Below are 16165 nucleotides of genomic sequence, written 5' to 3'. Positions count from 1 at the left end.
TATATTTTCACATCGAAACAACATTAGGATGGTCTTGAGGAGTCAAAATACAGCGTCCATGAACTCTAAACTTTAAAATGTGCACATACTCATTTCAAAATTCATGATGGCGGCATCGAAAATGGCGGCCGAAAGCTCGAAATGTTACGATATTATGCAAATTCATTTTAAAAAATGCAGTAATCATCATGACTGGTGTGTTCTTATCAATATCGTGATATTATATAATTAAAATAACATTAAAATTATAGCAACAATATGGCGGACACAAAATGGCCGATCATAACGTGCTAAAAAACGCCAGGAGATGGATATATAAAACCGTTATATTTTTTTATTGTTTTATATCAATGTCACAGTATTTTATTTTTCGTTAAACTTTTTTTGTTAATTTTTTAATCAATTTTTTATACATATTTTACTTTTCAGTTTTTATTATTTTTTTGGTTGTTTTTTATCAATTTTATAATTTTTTTTCAAATAAAATAATTCTATTTATCACTTATGAAAAGCATAAAAACAGATGGAGCATTGATAGATATTACAATCTATACACATTCTTTGTGTTCTCGAAGCACATTTTGCGTAATGTGAACAGTATTTTTTCAATTTTATCAATTTTATAATTTTTTTCAAATAAAATAATTCTATTTATCACTTATGAAAAGCATAAAAACAGAAGGAGCATTGATAGATATTACAATCTATACACATTCTTTGTGTTCTCGAAGCACATTTTGCGTAATTTGAACAGTATTTTTTCAATTTTACTGTTTGAAATTGAATTTTGTGATGACAAGCATAGCTTGGCAGACCGGCACGCTGTCTATGGACGCTGTATTTTGACTCCTCAAGACCATCCTAATGTTGTTTCAATGTAAAAATATCGCTTAAAAAAAAATTTGAGTGAAAAATCACGGTTTTTTTCCAAAAAATCGACTATAACTTTTTTGGACTTTATTTATGACAAATTCTGATGGCAGATTCTGAAAGAGCAAGAAATTTTACATCAGAAATGATGTTGCTAGAATTTTTTCAAGGCCATTAAAATAAAAATTAAGCCACTGAAAATTGTTCAAAAAATGTGTCCGCCTGGACGTTAATGGGTTAAGGCTATTCGCTCTCCTTTCATACGTACCTCATCTTTCAGATTCCCGATCTTCACGAAAGTGAGAGTCGCGCCCGTATCTAACAGAAAATGCGTCTTGCCCTTCTTGGCCTTTTCTATTGGCAGAGTAATTAGTTTTAGGTTTGTTTGTGGTGGTGCTTTCGCACTCACCTGTGCAACACGATGATCGCTTACTGTTCTCTTTATCTTTCCTTTATACTTCCTCCCTTCCTCTTCGCTGCTGTAACTTGATTCTTCAGCGCTCTCGCTGTTTTTTTCTTTCTTATTCACTCTGAACGCGGTATTCACGGGTTTTTTATTAAAGTTTTCTCTATTTGGGCGCCGCGCTTGTTCCTTTCCCGGGCGTCCGTGCAGTGACCAGCATTCTTCTCGCTTATGTCCTGCTTTTCGGCAATAAGTACAATATTTTTCTATTGTGTGTACACCAGCTGTCTTGTCTGCTCTCGGCAAATTAAATCGGTTCGCGTATCTGCTTGTCCGGCATTCTTGCCCTATATGTCCCGTCTTGCCGCACTTATGACACTGCAAGCTCGCACTTTGTTCTACCTTCGGTTTACCCTGTTCATTTCTGTATCTATTATTATAGTAATTCGTCTTATTCTGAGGTCTTTTTAATTTCTCTTCCGCAGTAGCTCCCAGAATCGCTTCCTCTAAAATCGCGTAATTTCGCGAGCGCACTATAGTTTGCGTTTCCTCACGAAGTCCTAACTGAAATACCTCTAGGGCCATTCCCTGTATAGTCTCCTGTATCGCCTTTTTCTGTTCGATCGTTCTCGCCTTGCCTCAATCAGGGCCTGATAAAACTCTACTGATAGCTTTTCCACGCGTGCTTTGTATTTGCGCGCGCTCTCGCCAGGCTTCTGCCTTTGCGTATAAAATTCATTCTGTAGGTGCGACGCGCTTCTTTTTGCCAAATAGCACGCCTTTATTTCTTGCTTCAGTTGAGCATACGAGCGAATGTCTCTCGTGGAAGTCGTACATGGCCTTCCCTGTTAATTTATCGTATAAGTGCCTAATATCGCTCTTAGTAGCGCTTTTTCTTTTGCCGGTTCTATTTCCCTCATTGCGTAATCACACGCGTTTAAAAATTCGTGTACTTGTTTTCGCGACGATCCGTCTGTTTTTGGAATTGATCCGCGTGCTTCTTTCAACTTCATGTATTCGTCTCCTCCCCTCTCGGGGAACCCGCGCTGATTTCGCACATCCTCGCTAGTACGCCCGTACGTCAAGTCGAGCGTGTCATTGTCCGGCGGGTGTCGCGTTTCGTTGCGGTTCTCACTTCGTGCGCCTTCTATCTGGCCGACACGATAGTTTAACGCTTGTATTGCTGCTAGTAAATCACCTAACAACGCGTCGCGGCTAGTCCCTGGCTGTTCTGTTGCACTTGGCGGGGCTATCATCTCTCGAAGCTGCATTATCTCAACGTCAATATCGTCGCAGGTCGGTTGTCTCCCGGTTCGCCCGGTGTTTTCGATGGCCGACGCGACATGTCTAATTGTGACGCCTTTCTTGAAGCAGTGTAAAACTCTTCTGGATCAAATACGCTACTATCGTACGAGGTCAAGGAGAACTCCCGCCGGTGCGTGAGTCTGCTCACCGCACTGTCTGATAATACGGAGGGTGCGTACTGTGGGTGTAATCTGTTCGTGTCCGGTCCGTTCGTCCGTATTAAACTTGCATCTATGTCATTGAATGGGAATTCGCGGTTTATCACGAGATTCGAATGGAGCTCGGGGTCGCTTTCCGTCGAGCTCGAGTCGGAGTAATAAGTTGCTAAATTCCTGCGCACGCTTTCCCTAATGTCCTGTACCGCTTCTTCTATTACTCTCACGGGGCTTACCGAGGTCGGTGTAAACACACGACGTGCTGATTCGCTATGTAACCAGGACGTATTTCGGTCGTGACGCTCCCTATTTGAACCTTCCGACATTTACTATTCTGGTTTTTACAAATCTCGCTTAATTCATATACGGACTTACATTACGATCGCTAAACGCATGTTGTCCGCTGGCCGCTGTGATCGTGGTGCCTGTGTCAGAGTCGTTGTGGTAGGTCGCTGCCGTCTCGGGTTTCGCTCGCTATCGGCGCCTCGCTCGTGGCTGCTACCGGTTGACTCGTGCTTGCTGCGCTCGGCTTAGCCTTGGCTGCTCCTCGCTAGCTCGATCTTCGCCGTACTTTAATTGCACTTGTTTGTTACAGGCTACCAGGGGTTGGCTGGAGCTTCCGGTTCCTCCCGGATGCGGATCCCACCGCTGCCACCAATAATGTTGTGCCGCTAGCACAACGGGGTCCGGCTCCGCGAGGGAACTGTGAGTTATTCAGTGGCGTCTGCCTTTGATCACTTTTTCACAAAATACACTTTATTTGCCTTTATCTCCGGTCTCAGTTTATTTCACAATCTCTCGCTTCTTCTTACTCGATACGCGCCGTTACGGCACTTAACTATTCGTGGCGGACCTGGTAACGCGACACGAACTTATCTTTCGACAGATTAACTCCGCGCGCCTTGTCGTCGCGCGTACTTATAGCGATCGCGTTGCTGTGTCAGCGTACTACTTTTCGGTTACCACGAGGTCGCCGTCGCGCAACCATCCTTATTAGTTATTTTTATTTTTACATAATATATCTTTCGGAACGCTTTGTCGGCGTTCCCGATTTAATTTAGGTCGCGCCGTATTTCTTAATAATTGTCGCATCCGTATCACGGTAATCAGCCCGTGACATATGGAAAATGACATTGTTACTCTTTGTACTACGTATTATCGTTACTCGTACCATTGCGCGCGAGACGACAGACTCCCGGTTGAGCGCGGCGATCGACATCGGTCTTCTCGCATTACCTGTGAGATACATGTCAACGAATATGACATTGTTTGCATTATTACTACGTATTATCCTTACTTACCTCATTTTCTACTTACCATTCTTGGTTGCGAGAATAACGTCTGTACATTCACGCTTCACAACTGATGCAGGAACCTAAAAAGATCGACATTGTTATCAACGACATAATTTTATTTATACATCCGGTCACATGTATGTCTACAATGACTGTAGGTCGTCTTTGACGATTTAGATTTTTTCTTTTTTTTATTCGGGAGGGGACTTCGTCTCCCCCGAAGCCCCCCCTGACCAGGGGGCTTTGCCCCCTTGGACCCCCACCAGGGGGCTTCGTCCCCTTGGATCCCCGACCAGGGGGCTTTGCCCCCTGGACCCTTGACCAGGGGGCTCCGCCCCATGGACCCCTGGTTGGGGGGGCTTCGCCCTCCCAACTGTGTAATCCTGTCCACGTATTGCCTTAAATACCTGAAATGGAATATGACATTGTTACAATTTCTATTACGTATTCTTCTTACCATTGCGAGTGTTACATTTTTTCCCCTCTCATTGGACACTACCTTGACGTGGTTGAGGGGCTCAGCCAAAGCTGCCGAAGGCTTCGGTTGCTAAAGGTGCCCAAGTCCTACAGATCACTCATTTTTCATTTTTTATATTTTTTAATTTTTGACATAAAAAATTTTCAAAAAAATTTTTATTGCAGAAATCAAAAAATATAAAAAATTATTTCGGGTCAGGTCGACCATAATCAGTTTTCATTTTTTATATTTTTCGATTTTTGACATAAAATTAATTTGGTCAAAAAACTACTTATTTATTATTATGTCTATAGTTCCAGCTCCCGGTTCCAAATTGTGGCGGCTCTGAGGCACAACGACCGGAGGCACCGCCACAGCCAGCAATCGGGACTCTACTTGAAGAGGTTTCAACGGACCGTTCGCTGAACGAAACCGGGGCTGACCTAACGCTGAGCAATAGCGGAGACGACTTAGACAAGCTGGTTGCCGAGATCGAGGCAACTACGGGAACACGAGTAGCAGCGCCAGTAGTGGCACAACATATTCCATCGACGCAGTTAGTGGAGCAGCTATCGTCGACAGGAGAGCAAGCTGTGATCCAGCAGCTCGATTAAAATGTCCATCGGACGAATGATACGATATACCTGCGTATTTATATTTTATTTTATTGTGTCAGTTATAATAATTTTTTTTGCCAAATGGCTCATGTTCGCGATCGAGCGATTATTGTTACCGGGTCATCGTGATAGTTTGTAAGCTTATGTTATTTCATTTCGTAATACCGAAAGGTAGAGCTTTATATCTAAGAGCTTGTTATTTCGAACCAGTTTGATACTTATAATTTTATGTTAAAAGAAAGATTGTGATACTAATCTATTTATTTCAATTATATTTTATTATATAGGCTCAAGAGACATATTATGTATTCAATTTCTATACTTACCACACATTTTGTATTTTGTAAGCGCACAGAGTGAGAAGCATGAATGAGCATGAGCGGGACACATTTCAGTTTATATTCTCAATACTAGTCGATTCTTACATTGTGCCTGCGAAAATAGAATAAAATGCGTTATAATAAAAAGTTAATCACAATTTATAATAATATACTTACCTGCGATGATACTTACCACATTCCGCAGCGAAAGAGTCACAGGGACCTGAAATATAAAAGAAAAAGTATTAGTAATCAGTTTGAGTCACAAATTTACGAGTAGGTACTCATCTTTTAAGTTTTGCCACAGTAAAGTCAAAGGGTTACCTGAAAATAGAATATTAATATTAGTTGGTCACAAATAATGTGATAAAAATCGTTTTTAGTTTGATTTAGTTCATATTTACCACATTTGATTCTGAGAGAAGCATTTTCAGTTCGTTTAAGAAGTTTGTACCACATTTTACGCGAGGAGAAGTAATTATTATTCATTTGAGTTCTTTGTGCCACATTTAGTCACATTATATTTTGATAGCATAAATCTTAGTTTATTTCTGACGAATGTACCACATTTCGTCACAATTCCGAGCGTTATACTTCATTCAATGTAATTCTTTCACAATCCGCCACAATGCGACACCCGGAAGTCACGACCGTCCTCCGGAAATAAGCGCGGCCTTTCGAAGGTAACAACTGCGATCCGGTGGTAAACGCGAGCCGATGCGCGCGAGCGCACACCACAATGTATAAGAAACTAACTCCGGAGGTAACAGCGGGACATAAGACTTTCTAGAACCGAGAGCCCGCGTGATGAACGTCGGGACTTCGAGCCGCTCAGACTACTGAGCGCGTAACGCTAAAAGCGTTCGATCGGACGCGACGTCATCGAGACGCGCGTAAGAATATCCGCGCCTACAAGAAGGGCAGATCCCGCGTAATGATACTAATTTTCGTTTATTGGCTGATCAAAGTCGGCCATATTTTGCTTTCTCGAGGGAGGAGCGTTGCCACCCGGCACGTCCGGAAGTTTTGCGCCTTTCTCTTGGTCATTTGTCTTTCGAATGGCGATAGACGAAGTCCCGGCCGCGCGTTAATTACGCCGTCGTTAAGTGAAAGTTTACGCGAATCGCGATACGCGACGCGAATAATTCCGCGAGAAACGCGAAGACCCTTTGAGGTAATTAATTAAACGAGTTGGGTTCACCGTAACTTAGTAATTCTCGTAAATTCCGACAGCCGTAGATAGCAATAATTGATGAAAGTCGGAAATATTTGTCCGGAAGCGAATTTTCTTTAATCGCGAACGTAATCGTCGAGTCCGCTGAGTAATCGTGGTTCCGATTATCATTTGCAAACCGTCGTGAATTGCTTGTAACGCACGCGGTCTGCGAAACGCGAAGCGTTTTAATTCCGACACTTTGTATGAATGCAAAGCGAGTGAACGAGTGCGCGTATATCTTATAATCGTTTTATAATAAACATTGTTTGATAATTAAAAGCGCGTTCACCCGATTAATTGTTCCTGCTTCGTACTTGTATGCCTTGTGCATATCTCACATCGCTTTCCGAGTAGCAGAGGAAGACGTAAGACCGAGCAGCGTATCCGAAGGAAGTACGTCCGACGGCAGCTTCCAGTAAAATACCTTCCTTGTTCCTGAGGTTAAACAAGGTGGCGACCGAAAGAGTAAGTTAATTACATTGAAAATACACACGGTTTATTAATTATTAAAGTCGGTACTCGCCTATTAAGCTTTTTGAGAAGTAATTAAAGTAGAAGTAACAAGAATCACGTGAAGACAAGTCGGAAGGGCCTGTGTATATTGAGGGCTTCGTGATTCGTTGCCCGATAGCCGAATAAAGTGATACGCGTAATCCGATCTTTTCGTTGCGTTGAACCGAAGTCCGGTTACAACCTAACCTTACAAGCATTCACATATTCACAGGTTCCGGTTGTATCATCGACCGTTGCTGCCGTCCAGGCGCCATTCATCCCAGAGCCGACCGGCGACGTCCCGGCGCCAAAGGAGAGGCCGGCCATAGAGCGTCCGCCCATGCCGGGCACAGCGGCTGCTGCGCAATATTATTTAGCAGCAATTGACAATGGCTTTTCGCCAACAGTATTTGAGAGAGAGGTTGCAAGGGCCATGGAATTGGGTATCATAGCTCGCAACTCTCCGGCCGCGTCAGCGTCAACCGATGTGGGAAGCGCACCTCAACAAGAAGACAGTCAAGTGACCATTTTGTTGGCTGAGCCGACGACCGACCGTAGCATTACATAGTTACGGCATATATATATTCATTAGTTTATATTCATTTATTTTGATATATCATTATATTCTATGTTATTGTTTGTCATATTCTCTATATCCATGAGATATTAATGTTCACACGCGAAAAATAATTATATGTTACTTTATTTTAATACTTTATTTTATTTTATATGTGTGAAGTCCCGTTAGGGCAAAGTAAGATTATATTTGTTTAGTTTAATTTTCATTTGATATGTGTTGTGAAAGCGTGATGAACGTACTGGTAACGTTAATCATAACGAATTTATTAATTTTATGTTTGGAAGAAAGCGCTGTTATATATTTTATTTTCATTTGCGTTATAATGATTCTCGTCAAATTAGCGAGAAGAGATTGATTAATGTTTATAAGTATGCATGAGAGAGAGTGCAAAAAATTGAATAAAGACTATCATATTGTAAAAGGAAACTATGTAATTCCTTTCCCCGCATCGATCCTCCCACAAAGATATAAAAAAGTACTAAAAAAGGCGTTAAAGTCGTTATTCAGGCGATTGAGCCACAAGAGACATAAAGATTGTCAATTTCGAGTCATTTCCTTTTATTTGAGCCACGAGCTTTCTAATTATATAGTTAGTAGTTTATTTTCAGTCATTAATAAAGCCACGAGCTTTCTAATTATATAGTTAGTAGTTTATTTTCAGTCATTAATAAAGCCACGAGCTTTTCAGTAATATCATTTCCAGCGATAAAAGTCGCATATTCTTTCATTTTAAATCATTCGAGCCATGAGCTTTGTCAAAATATAAAAATTAGTTGATTTCACGATTATTTAGCCACGAGCTTTGTAAAAAAACGAATCTCATTGTTAATAATTAGTTAAAACGTTAATTCAGTCACAAGGCAGTGAAAAGTTCACAATTCGTTAAATTCTTGCATAAAAGATATAAAAATTATAAAATAGCCATGATATTCGTGCCTGACGCATAAAAGTAATATTCCGATAATAATTAGCCACGAAAGGGCATTGTTCAGTTTATTTAGTTAATTGCGATAATCAAAAGGCGAAAAGAGCCACAAAAATGTAAAAATGCGCAAAAGAGCCATAAGGGCTGTTAAAAATGCGTAGTTGATAGATTGCGTCAGATTACGCCACAAAGTTCGTTATCAAAGAGAGAAAGAGAGGATCCGATCGCGAGGAAGGGAGAGCGAGCTTGTTTGTCTCGCGAACCGAGCCGAGAGTGGGGATACTATATAACATGAGGTCCCGCCCGGCAACAATGAGATGTTCTTCGTAACCGAAAGAGTCAGCATCCATGCTGCTACCAAAGGCTATCCCGGCGCGACGTTAATCAAGTTCCGCGTCGTAATTAGTGAATTTCGTGGCCGTTGAAACACGCTTTCGATAATTAACATATCGGGCGACGCCGCGATAATTCTATTAAAACCGGATTCGACATTTTTCGCGAAATACGCGAACTTACGCGAGTAAGTCTTCAGTCTCGTGAATACCGCGCACCATATAATACGCGATACTGCGTAGTGCGGTTTTAATTATTGCAAACATACGGGATCTCGCGAGTTTCGTGAAACGTTGGATGTGAGAGATCCTTCGGCTTTCGCGGAATTCGTGTCTTCTACGAACAAGCGTACAGCGATTCTCGTGTCGTGGCCGACGACACGGTGCGTGTGTCCGTATTGTGCGCTTTACCGAGATCGAAAGAAATTCGTTTTCCTTATCGATCAAACGAGTGCGTGAGTGCGAAGAAATTATAATCATCGTTTTTAATAAACATATTTTATTCACACAATTCATTGTGTGGAATCACTTGAATACCGCATCTCACAATCCCGGCGCTCGTCTCCACGCATCGTTGTTTGCATCCAGCTTTGCTGCTTCCATCAGAGGGCTGACAGGACGTCCGCTGCTTCCGCGAGCTGATTCATTCACCGACGGAGATTCCAGGCAGCGGTGCTCTTCCTTCCTCGTTGTTGGTTAAACGAGGTGGCGACCGTAAGATATCCCGGACGGAGGCTGTGGCACTTTGCAATTGAGGTTTGAGCTGGCTGATGTCTGAAACAAAGGTAAATAATTAATATAGTTAAATAAAAGGTGTTGCTAAAGATAAAGTTAAAGATAGAGTTTGAGAGCAGCAGTCGAGAACTTGCGGATAGGGATAGTTCCGTATCTAGGCTGAGGCGCTTCGGTGAAGTTCGAGCCAGCTTAAAACAGTCCGATAATTATAATTCCGGTCAAAAGTAGAAATATTTATAATTTTGAAGTGAAGTCCGGTCACAACCTAACCAAATCTTGACTATACAAATCTTGACTATACAAAAATTTGTAATATTTTCCGATTTTTGGAAAAAAAAATTAAATTTCAAAAAAGTCCAATTTTAATATAATTCCAATAGTTCGGATTTTTTAGACACCCTCATTTTTTCCCACTTTTCAAGGGGGTCAGAACTTAAAAAAATATTTCAAATTTAAAACAAAAAATTGCTCAAAAAATCATAAGTCCAACACACGTTTCTCAACATTCTCTATGGACTAGTATAGTTCAATTTTAGTCGATTTTTTCCAAATTGATACTCCCTTTGGACAGAAAAAATTTTTAAAATTTCCAAAATTCGGTCCAAAAATCATTGATCCAAAACACGTTTCTCGACATTCTCTATCGATTGATATAGTATAATTTTGAGCGATTTTTCTAAGCCAATTTACCCTTTGGATTAAAAAAAAAAAACAATTTCTTCAACCGATCTTATACTTATCTCGTGTTAAGGAAAGGAAACATAATGTTAAATAAGTCACTTTTAAAATTAAGTTTAAACTGCTTATTTTTTTTCATTTAAAAATAAAACATCTTATTTTTTATAAACGTTATAAATCATGCATAATATATATTGTGACGTGACGTTTTTGACCGTCCGTCACAAGGGTCATAATACCCGACCGAGGAAGCGCGGTTTTGGGATCCTGCGTCCTTCCCGATTTAGGGAGGCGAGCGTATCCGCGCGCATTGCGTTTTCCGATATATTGCCACGCGTTTTATTTAACTTTCTCTCTCCTCGTGAGCGTAACCATAGGTGGAGATCGGCGACATTAGGAAATCGTCTACACCAAGCAGCGAGAAGGAGAGAGACATCGGCCTCGGAACGACTGGCTCATCGCGGGAGAAACGGAGCACGCAGGTCAGACATAGTTCCTACGAACGTTATCTCGATGTTCTCTGTTACGAGCTCTTTACTGCCGCCGATTACTTTCAGCAATCCGGGTGGAAATACGGAGGCAATGAACTCTCACGATCTGGCCAGGATCGGGTTGTCGACGGCGAATTGTACTGAGGCGAGGCGGACGAGTAAGGTCGATGCCAAAGCACGATGAGGGACACGAGCCTAACTTGAAGTCCGCGCTACCGGTTGCGAGCCAGCTGATCACGTGCGACGTCGCGATTCGCGGGCGTCGCGCTCGCAGGGCAAGGGCCAATCGGCGCACAATCAGCCGATCGCGTGACACCCTGCTGCCTGCGTGCTGCCGGAAGGACCGTCGAGCGACACTTGTGCTGTGGTCGCGCGTGGGACAGGACGCAGGATCCCGCATAGTTGCCGAATGCCGGAATATATTTTGAGAGAACATCTTCCGTAGCTGCCGCTCTTGGTGAGACGAACGTTAGAGATTACTATTGTCAGCCACCGGTTTCATTGTCGGGCGGATCGCGCTATTGCAGTTTCGTTGTCCGCGTAATCGTATGTTCGTGTGTAGAGTCCATAAGCCGCGCCATCCGCCCGGCATAGAGTTATGCGAATCGGGTAGAGTATTTTGCGCTCGCCTTGCCACAGCCGGATCACTTGTGCGTTAATTAAGTGTTATTCCGTGTGTCTTTTACGTTATTGCATGTAAGAATTATTGCGTGTTAGCGTGCCGAATGTTGGCAGTACTTCGAATTATCGCGACGCCACGTGGCGTGTGATCTGTAGTACGCCGTGCGAGGCGTACTCGCGTAGAGCGATCGGATATTCCGCGAATTTTGAAGAGACGTAAACGCGAAAGCTTGTACACCCGTTATCTCCGGGAGCGTTCCCGGACGCGCGCATCTCGACATCGGCGATACCGCCGACGGCTGCCGCGGCGTTAGTCGCGGCCAAACGAAGCGCCTGTGAATTCCAGCACACGCAAATATATTTGTTAATTGTTATAGACAATTTTGAGTATTCTATCTCGCCCTTGCTCTTCCACCTTTCTCCGCACCCTGCGAACCGCCCCTCTACCGGGTTTCCGTGTAATAATTCGAAGGGTGGCACGCCCGCTCGTGCCTGGCGCCCAACTTCGCGTTTTCGGTTGCCGCGTAATTGCGAGATAATGAAATCAATGTGTTTCGCCGGACTGTCGTGACGGTTAACGACCGATCTTGTTGTCCGACTCGTAGAAAAAAGTCGGTCACAATATATATATATGTAGAAACATTTATTTAGTTTTGTCTGTCGTCCTTTCCATTTTTATCCATCCTGTAACACAATAAAAACAACAATTATTAGTTTCATTTGGAATAATTTGTATAGGAAAAAGAAAGAAAATTAATAATTAAAATATAATAACTTTTAAATTGACAAATATTAAATAGGTGAAAAAAGGCAGTTAAGAGTCCCACGCAGTTCTTGGTGCGTATATATTCTTGGTTTATTCCAATATCCTTTACATTTACTCCTTCGCGAACGTTTCGGCTTCTATCAAGCCATCTTCAGCGCAAATTAATTGTCGTTACAGTAAACTTCCATGCTCCACACAGGGATTCCATCCAGCGTACATTTACGACAAATACATATGGAGGGGATAGGCTGGCAACGCGCGGTGGCGGCTACGCCACTGCCGTGAGCCGTCACGTGACACTACATCACGAACGACGCGTCGCTCGGTCAGCCTCACGTCTAATATGTTAGCAGAACAAAATGAGCAGAATCAATTCTAACTAGTGAAATTATTTTGTTGCTCATTTGTTGCTAAAAAGTTGCCAAAGAAAATAATTTGTTGCTCTATTAGATTTTTTTAAAATGATGTTCTGCTAAAGGAAGATTAAGTTAGCAGAAATATATATATATAACAACAAAATTATTTATAAAAATAACGTCAGAATTTGTTGCTAATTTGTTGCTCACGAAATATGTTTGTTTTGATTTAATTACTCGCAAAATAAATATAAACAGTAGCAGAAAACCTACATAGTATGCCCTGACCGTTACAAGTTCCCTTGTCTGATCCTTTCAAAATTTGTCGCTTATATGAATTCGATATAAAAACAATCTGCAAGCATCGTCCTATTGAAATATAATAATTTCCGATTTTGTTGCTGTGGGGGAGAGAGATAGAGATTTTCAAAGCTCCCGGTATTTGCGAATGAACTATATGAAAATTCACGGATTCGCTGGAGACATCGAAATTAACCGAACGGTAGGATAGAGGAAGGATGAAATATCGGTGCTTAAGAGAGATGACAAAAAATGAGTTGATCGTTTAAGAGTTTATTCGAGACACAGAATTGAGATTGAGACGGAACCGAGATCGAGACACATCCGCGTTCGAGAGACAACCGAGCTTGAGGCAGAACCGAACTCAACTGCTTGACGATGTACAGAGAAAAGAATTCACCGTTGTAGGGGTGAAAAGGGGAGGCAATGACGTATGTTTACTTGAATGCGAATCAGCTGATTGACAGCTGATCGGCAGCGAAAAACAACAAGGAATCGGTCAAGGTCTCGGCGCCGTAACGAAATGAGACTCGAATATAACATATTTTTTACGCTGAAATAATTGGCTATACAAAAACATGAAATATAACTAAAACGATAGAAGACTTTAATGCCGAAATATAAGATTGATTGATATGCGATAATTTTCACTTTGTCAAACTCCTAACATTCCGCCCGCCTTGGTACGCGTTGACAATATTTACGGAACGTGAGTCTATCGCGAGAATGTCTATGTTTTATTTGGATCCGGCAGCAAGCACAATTTGACAATTGGTCTCTTGAGCGTAGTGTTGGCCGTCTTCACAATGGCAACCCGGATAAGTCCGTCAGGCCCGTTGTGCACGTCAATGATGCGTGCGAGAGGCCATTTGGTAGGAGGCATCCTTGATGAGAACTAAAGACCCAACCTGAAATGAGTTTTGCGCTTGGTGCCACTTAGAGGAGACCTGAAACTGAGACAAATATTCGGCAGACCAACGTTTCCAGAATGACTCCGTCATGAGGCGGAGTAGCTGCCAGCGCGACAGCCGAGATTCTGGGACATCACCCAGAGAGGGCTCTGGTACAGTGGTGAGAACTGATCCGATGAGAAAATGCCCTGGCGTGAGCGCTGAAACATCCGATGGATCATCCGAGAGAGCGCTTAGAGGGCGAGAGTTGAGAACCGCCTCGATCTGGATTAAGAGCGTGTTCAACTCCTCATAGGTGAGCAGCGTGTCACCTATGACTCGCCTGAGGTGGAATTTGACAGACTTCACCCCGGCTTCCCACTTTCCTCCAAAGTGAGGGGCCGAGGGTGGATTAAACTTTCACGTAACTCCATCGTTGGCAAGCTGGGAGACGATGTGAGTCCATTCTTTAGATGAGGCCTTGAATAGTCGCCGTATGAGGCCTTGAATAGTCGCCGTAATTCGGCATCCGCACCTATTAGATTGGTGCCGCAGTCGCTCGTGATTGTAGAGCAAATCTCTCTGCGGCCCGTAAATCGTTTGTAGGCGGCGATGAATCCGTCGGTCGAGTAATCTGTCGCCACCTCGAGATGCATAGCTGAGGTGCTGAAGCAGATAAAGATCACGAAATATCCTTTATAAGTTTTTGCACCTCGTCTGCAGAAGGTCTTGAGCGTTAGCGGTCCGGCATAATCGATCCCGGTATGATAAAAAGGTTGACATGGAGTTGCACGAGAGGCCGGAAGCTGTCCCATTTGTTGAAGTCCGGTAACTGCTCGTTGACGTGTACAAGTTACACATCGATGGATGAACGAGCGAACCGGCAGGCGACCACCGAGAATCCAAAATTTGCGGCGTATAACCGAGAGCATGAGTTGTGGTCCGCCATGTAATGTCTGCTTATGATAATAATCCATTATGAGGTCCGTCAATCGAGAGCTGCGTAGTTGGATCAATGGATGTTTCTCCGCCAGATCCAGCTGAGATAATTGAAGGCGTCCTCGTAGACGGAAGCGCCCTTCAGTATCGAGAAATGGAGTGAGACGGTACAGTGAGCTGGATTTCGGCAGCTGCTTATTTCCTCGCAAGAGTCGAATTTCCGTTGAGAAATAAGCGTGTTGCGTTAATTTGACCCAAAAGAGGAGTGACGATTCTAACTCCAATGCAGTGAGAGGATCTTGCGACGCAGGCACAGTCTTCGAGTGTCGGAAGCGCTCGATCGCACGTAGAATCCAGGAGGTAATGCGGATCAGTCGAGTGAGAGATGAGTATCGTTTTATGAGACCCCTCATATCTGGCTTTGGATTCACGATCGCGATAGCACAGTTACGTGCTCGTTCTTCGAGATGTGCGTTGGAGTCGAGCGAGAGGTTCGAGACTGGCCACGCGGTCGAGAGTTGCTGCAGCCACGGAAGTCCATACCACCACGACTGATCTTGTTGGAGGAGTAGAGGTGATGTGCCGCGCGACGCCACGTCAGCAGGATTCTCCTTCCCTGAGACGTGGTGCCACCGAGAGTTTGAGAGTTCTTGTATGAACGCGACACGATTTCGCACGAATTCTTTCCATCTCGATGGATGGCTTTTGATCCACGTTAACGCGACGGTGGAATCAGTCCAGAGATGCGCTTGCATTTGAGTCAAATCGAGAACTTCGCGGATTTTGAGAAGCTGCTTCACGAGGAGCACGGCAGCTGATAATTCGAGTCGCGGAATCGTTACACGTTTGAGCGGAGTCACTTTTGTCTTTGCACTAACGAGAGTCACATGAATGCCGGCGGGAGTGCCGAGGGCACGACACGAAGATAGATAACCGCGGCAATTGCATGTTGAGAATCGTCTGAGAAGCCATGCAATTCGGTTTCGAGTTGCTGTATGAATTCGATCCACTGAGATTTGAGCGAGTCCGGTAATTCGTCGTCCCAGTCGAGACGTATTGCCCACAGTTGTTGCATGAATCGCTTTGCCGTAATTATAATCGGTGCGATCCAGCCGAGAGGATCAAAGATCCGCGCGATGAATGAGAGTACTGAGCGTTTCGTGAGAGCGTTGTTTGAGCGCGGAACCGAAGAGACGAAGAACACGAAACTGTCACTTGATCGATTCCAACGAATACCGAGAGTATAATGCGTCGTAGAGTCGTCGACGGGTAGGATCGCGGAAGGATCCTGATCGCACACGGGAATATCTTTGAGCAAGTCCGGAGCGTTTGCAATCCATTTCTTCGGATTAAAACCGCCCGCCGTGAGAGTATCCTTAAGCTGCTGCATCTTTTCTTTCGTTGTAGAGATGTCATCTGACA

General features: G+C 43.4%; 1 protein-coding gene across 1 annotated transcript; it reads right to left on the bottom strand.

Annotated features, from left to right (window-relative positions):
* Positions 1-14169: 14169 nt before the first annotated feature.
* Positions 14170-15498, bottom strand: LOC105451327. The gene has a single exon (XM_011691694.1). The coding sequence runs from the start codon at positions 15496-15498 to the stop codon at positions 14170-14172; it is 1329 nt and encodes a 442-aa protein (XP_011689996.1).
* Positions 15499-16165: the final 667 nt, after the last annotated feature.

Source organism: Wasmannia auropunctata, unplaced genomic scaffold (genome assembly GCF_000956235.1).
Source record: "Wasmannia auropunctata unplaced genomic scaffold, wasmannia.A_1.0 LD336053.1, whole genome shotgun sequence".
In the NCBI taxonomy this organism is placed as follows: Eukaryota; Metazoa; Arthropoda; class Insecta; order Hymenoptera; family Formicidae; genus Wasmannia; species Wasmannia auropunctata.
Note: the sequence above shows the minus strand (reverse complement) of the source record. Positions and strands in the feature narration are given on the sequence as shown.

Bases quoted from the DNA above. Each gene is read 5' to 3' on its own strand.
- LOC105451327 (XM_011691694.1), bottom strand. From the start codon at position 15,498: ATGCAAGCGCATCTCTGGACTGATTCCACCGTCGCGTTAACGTGGATC.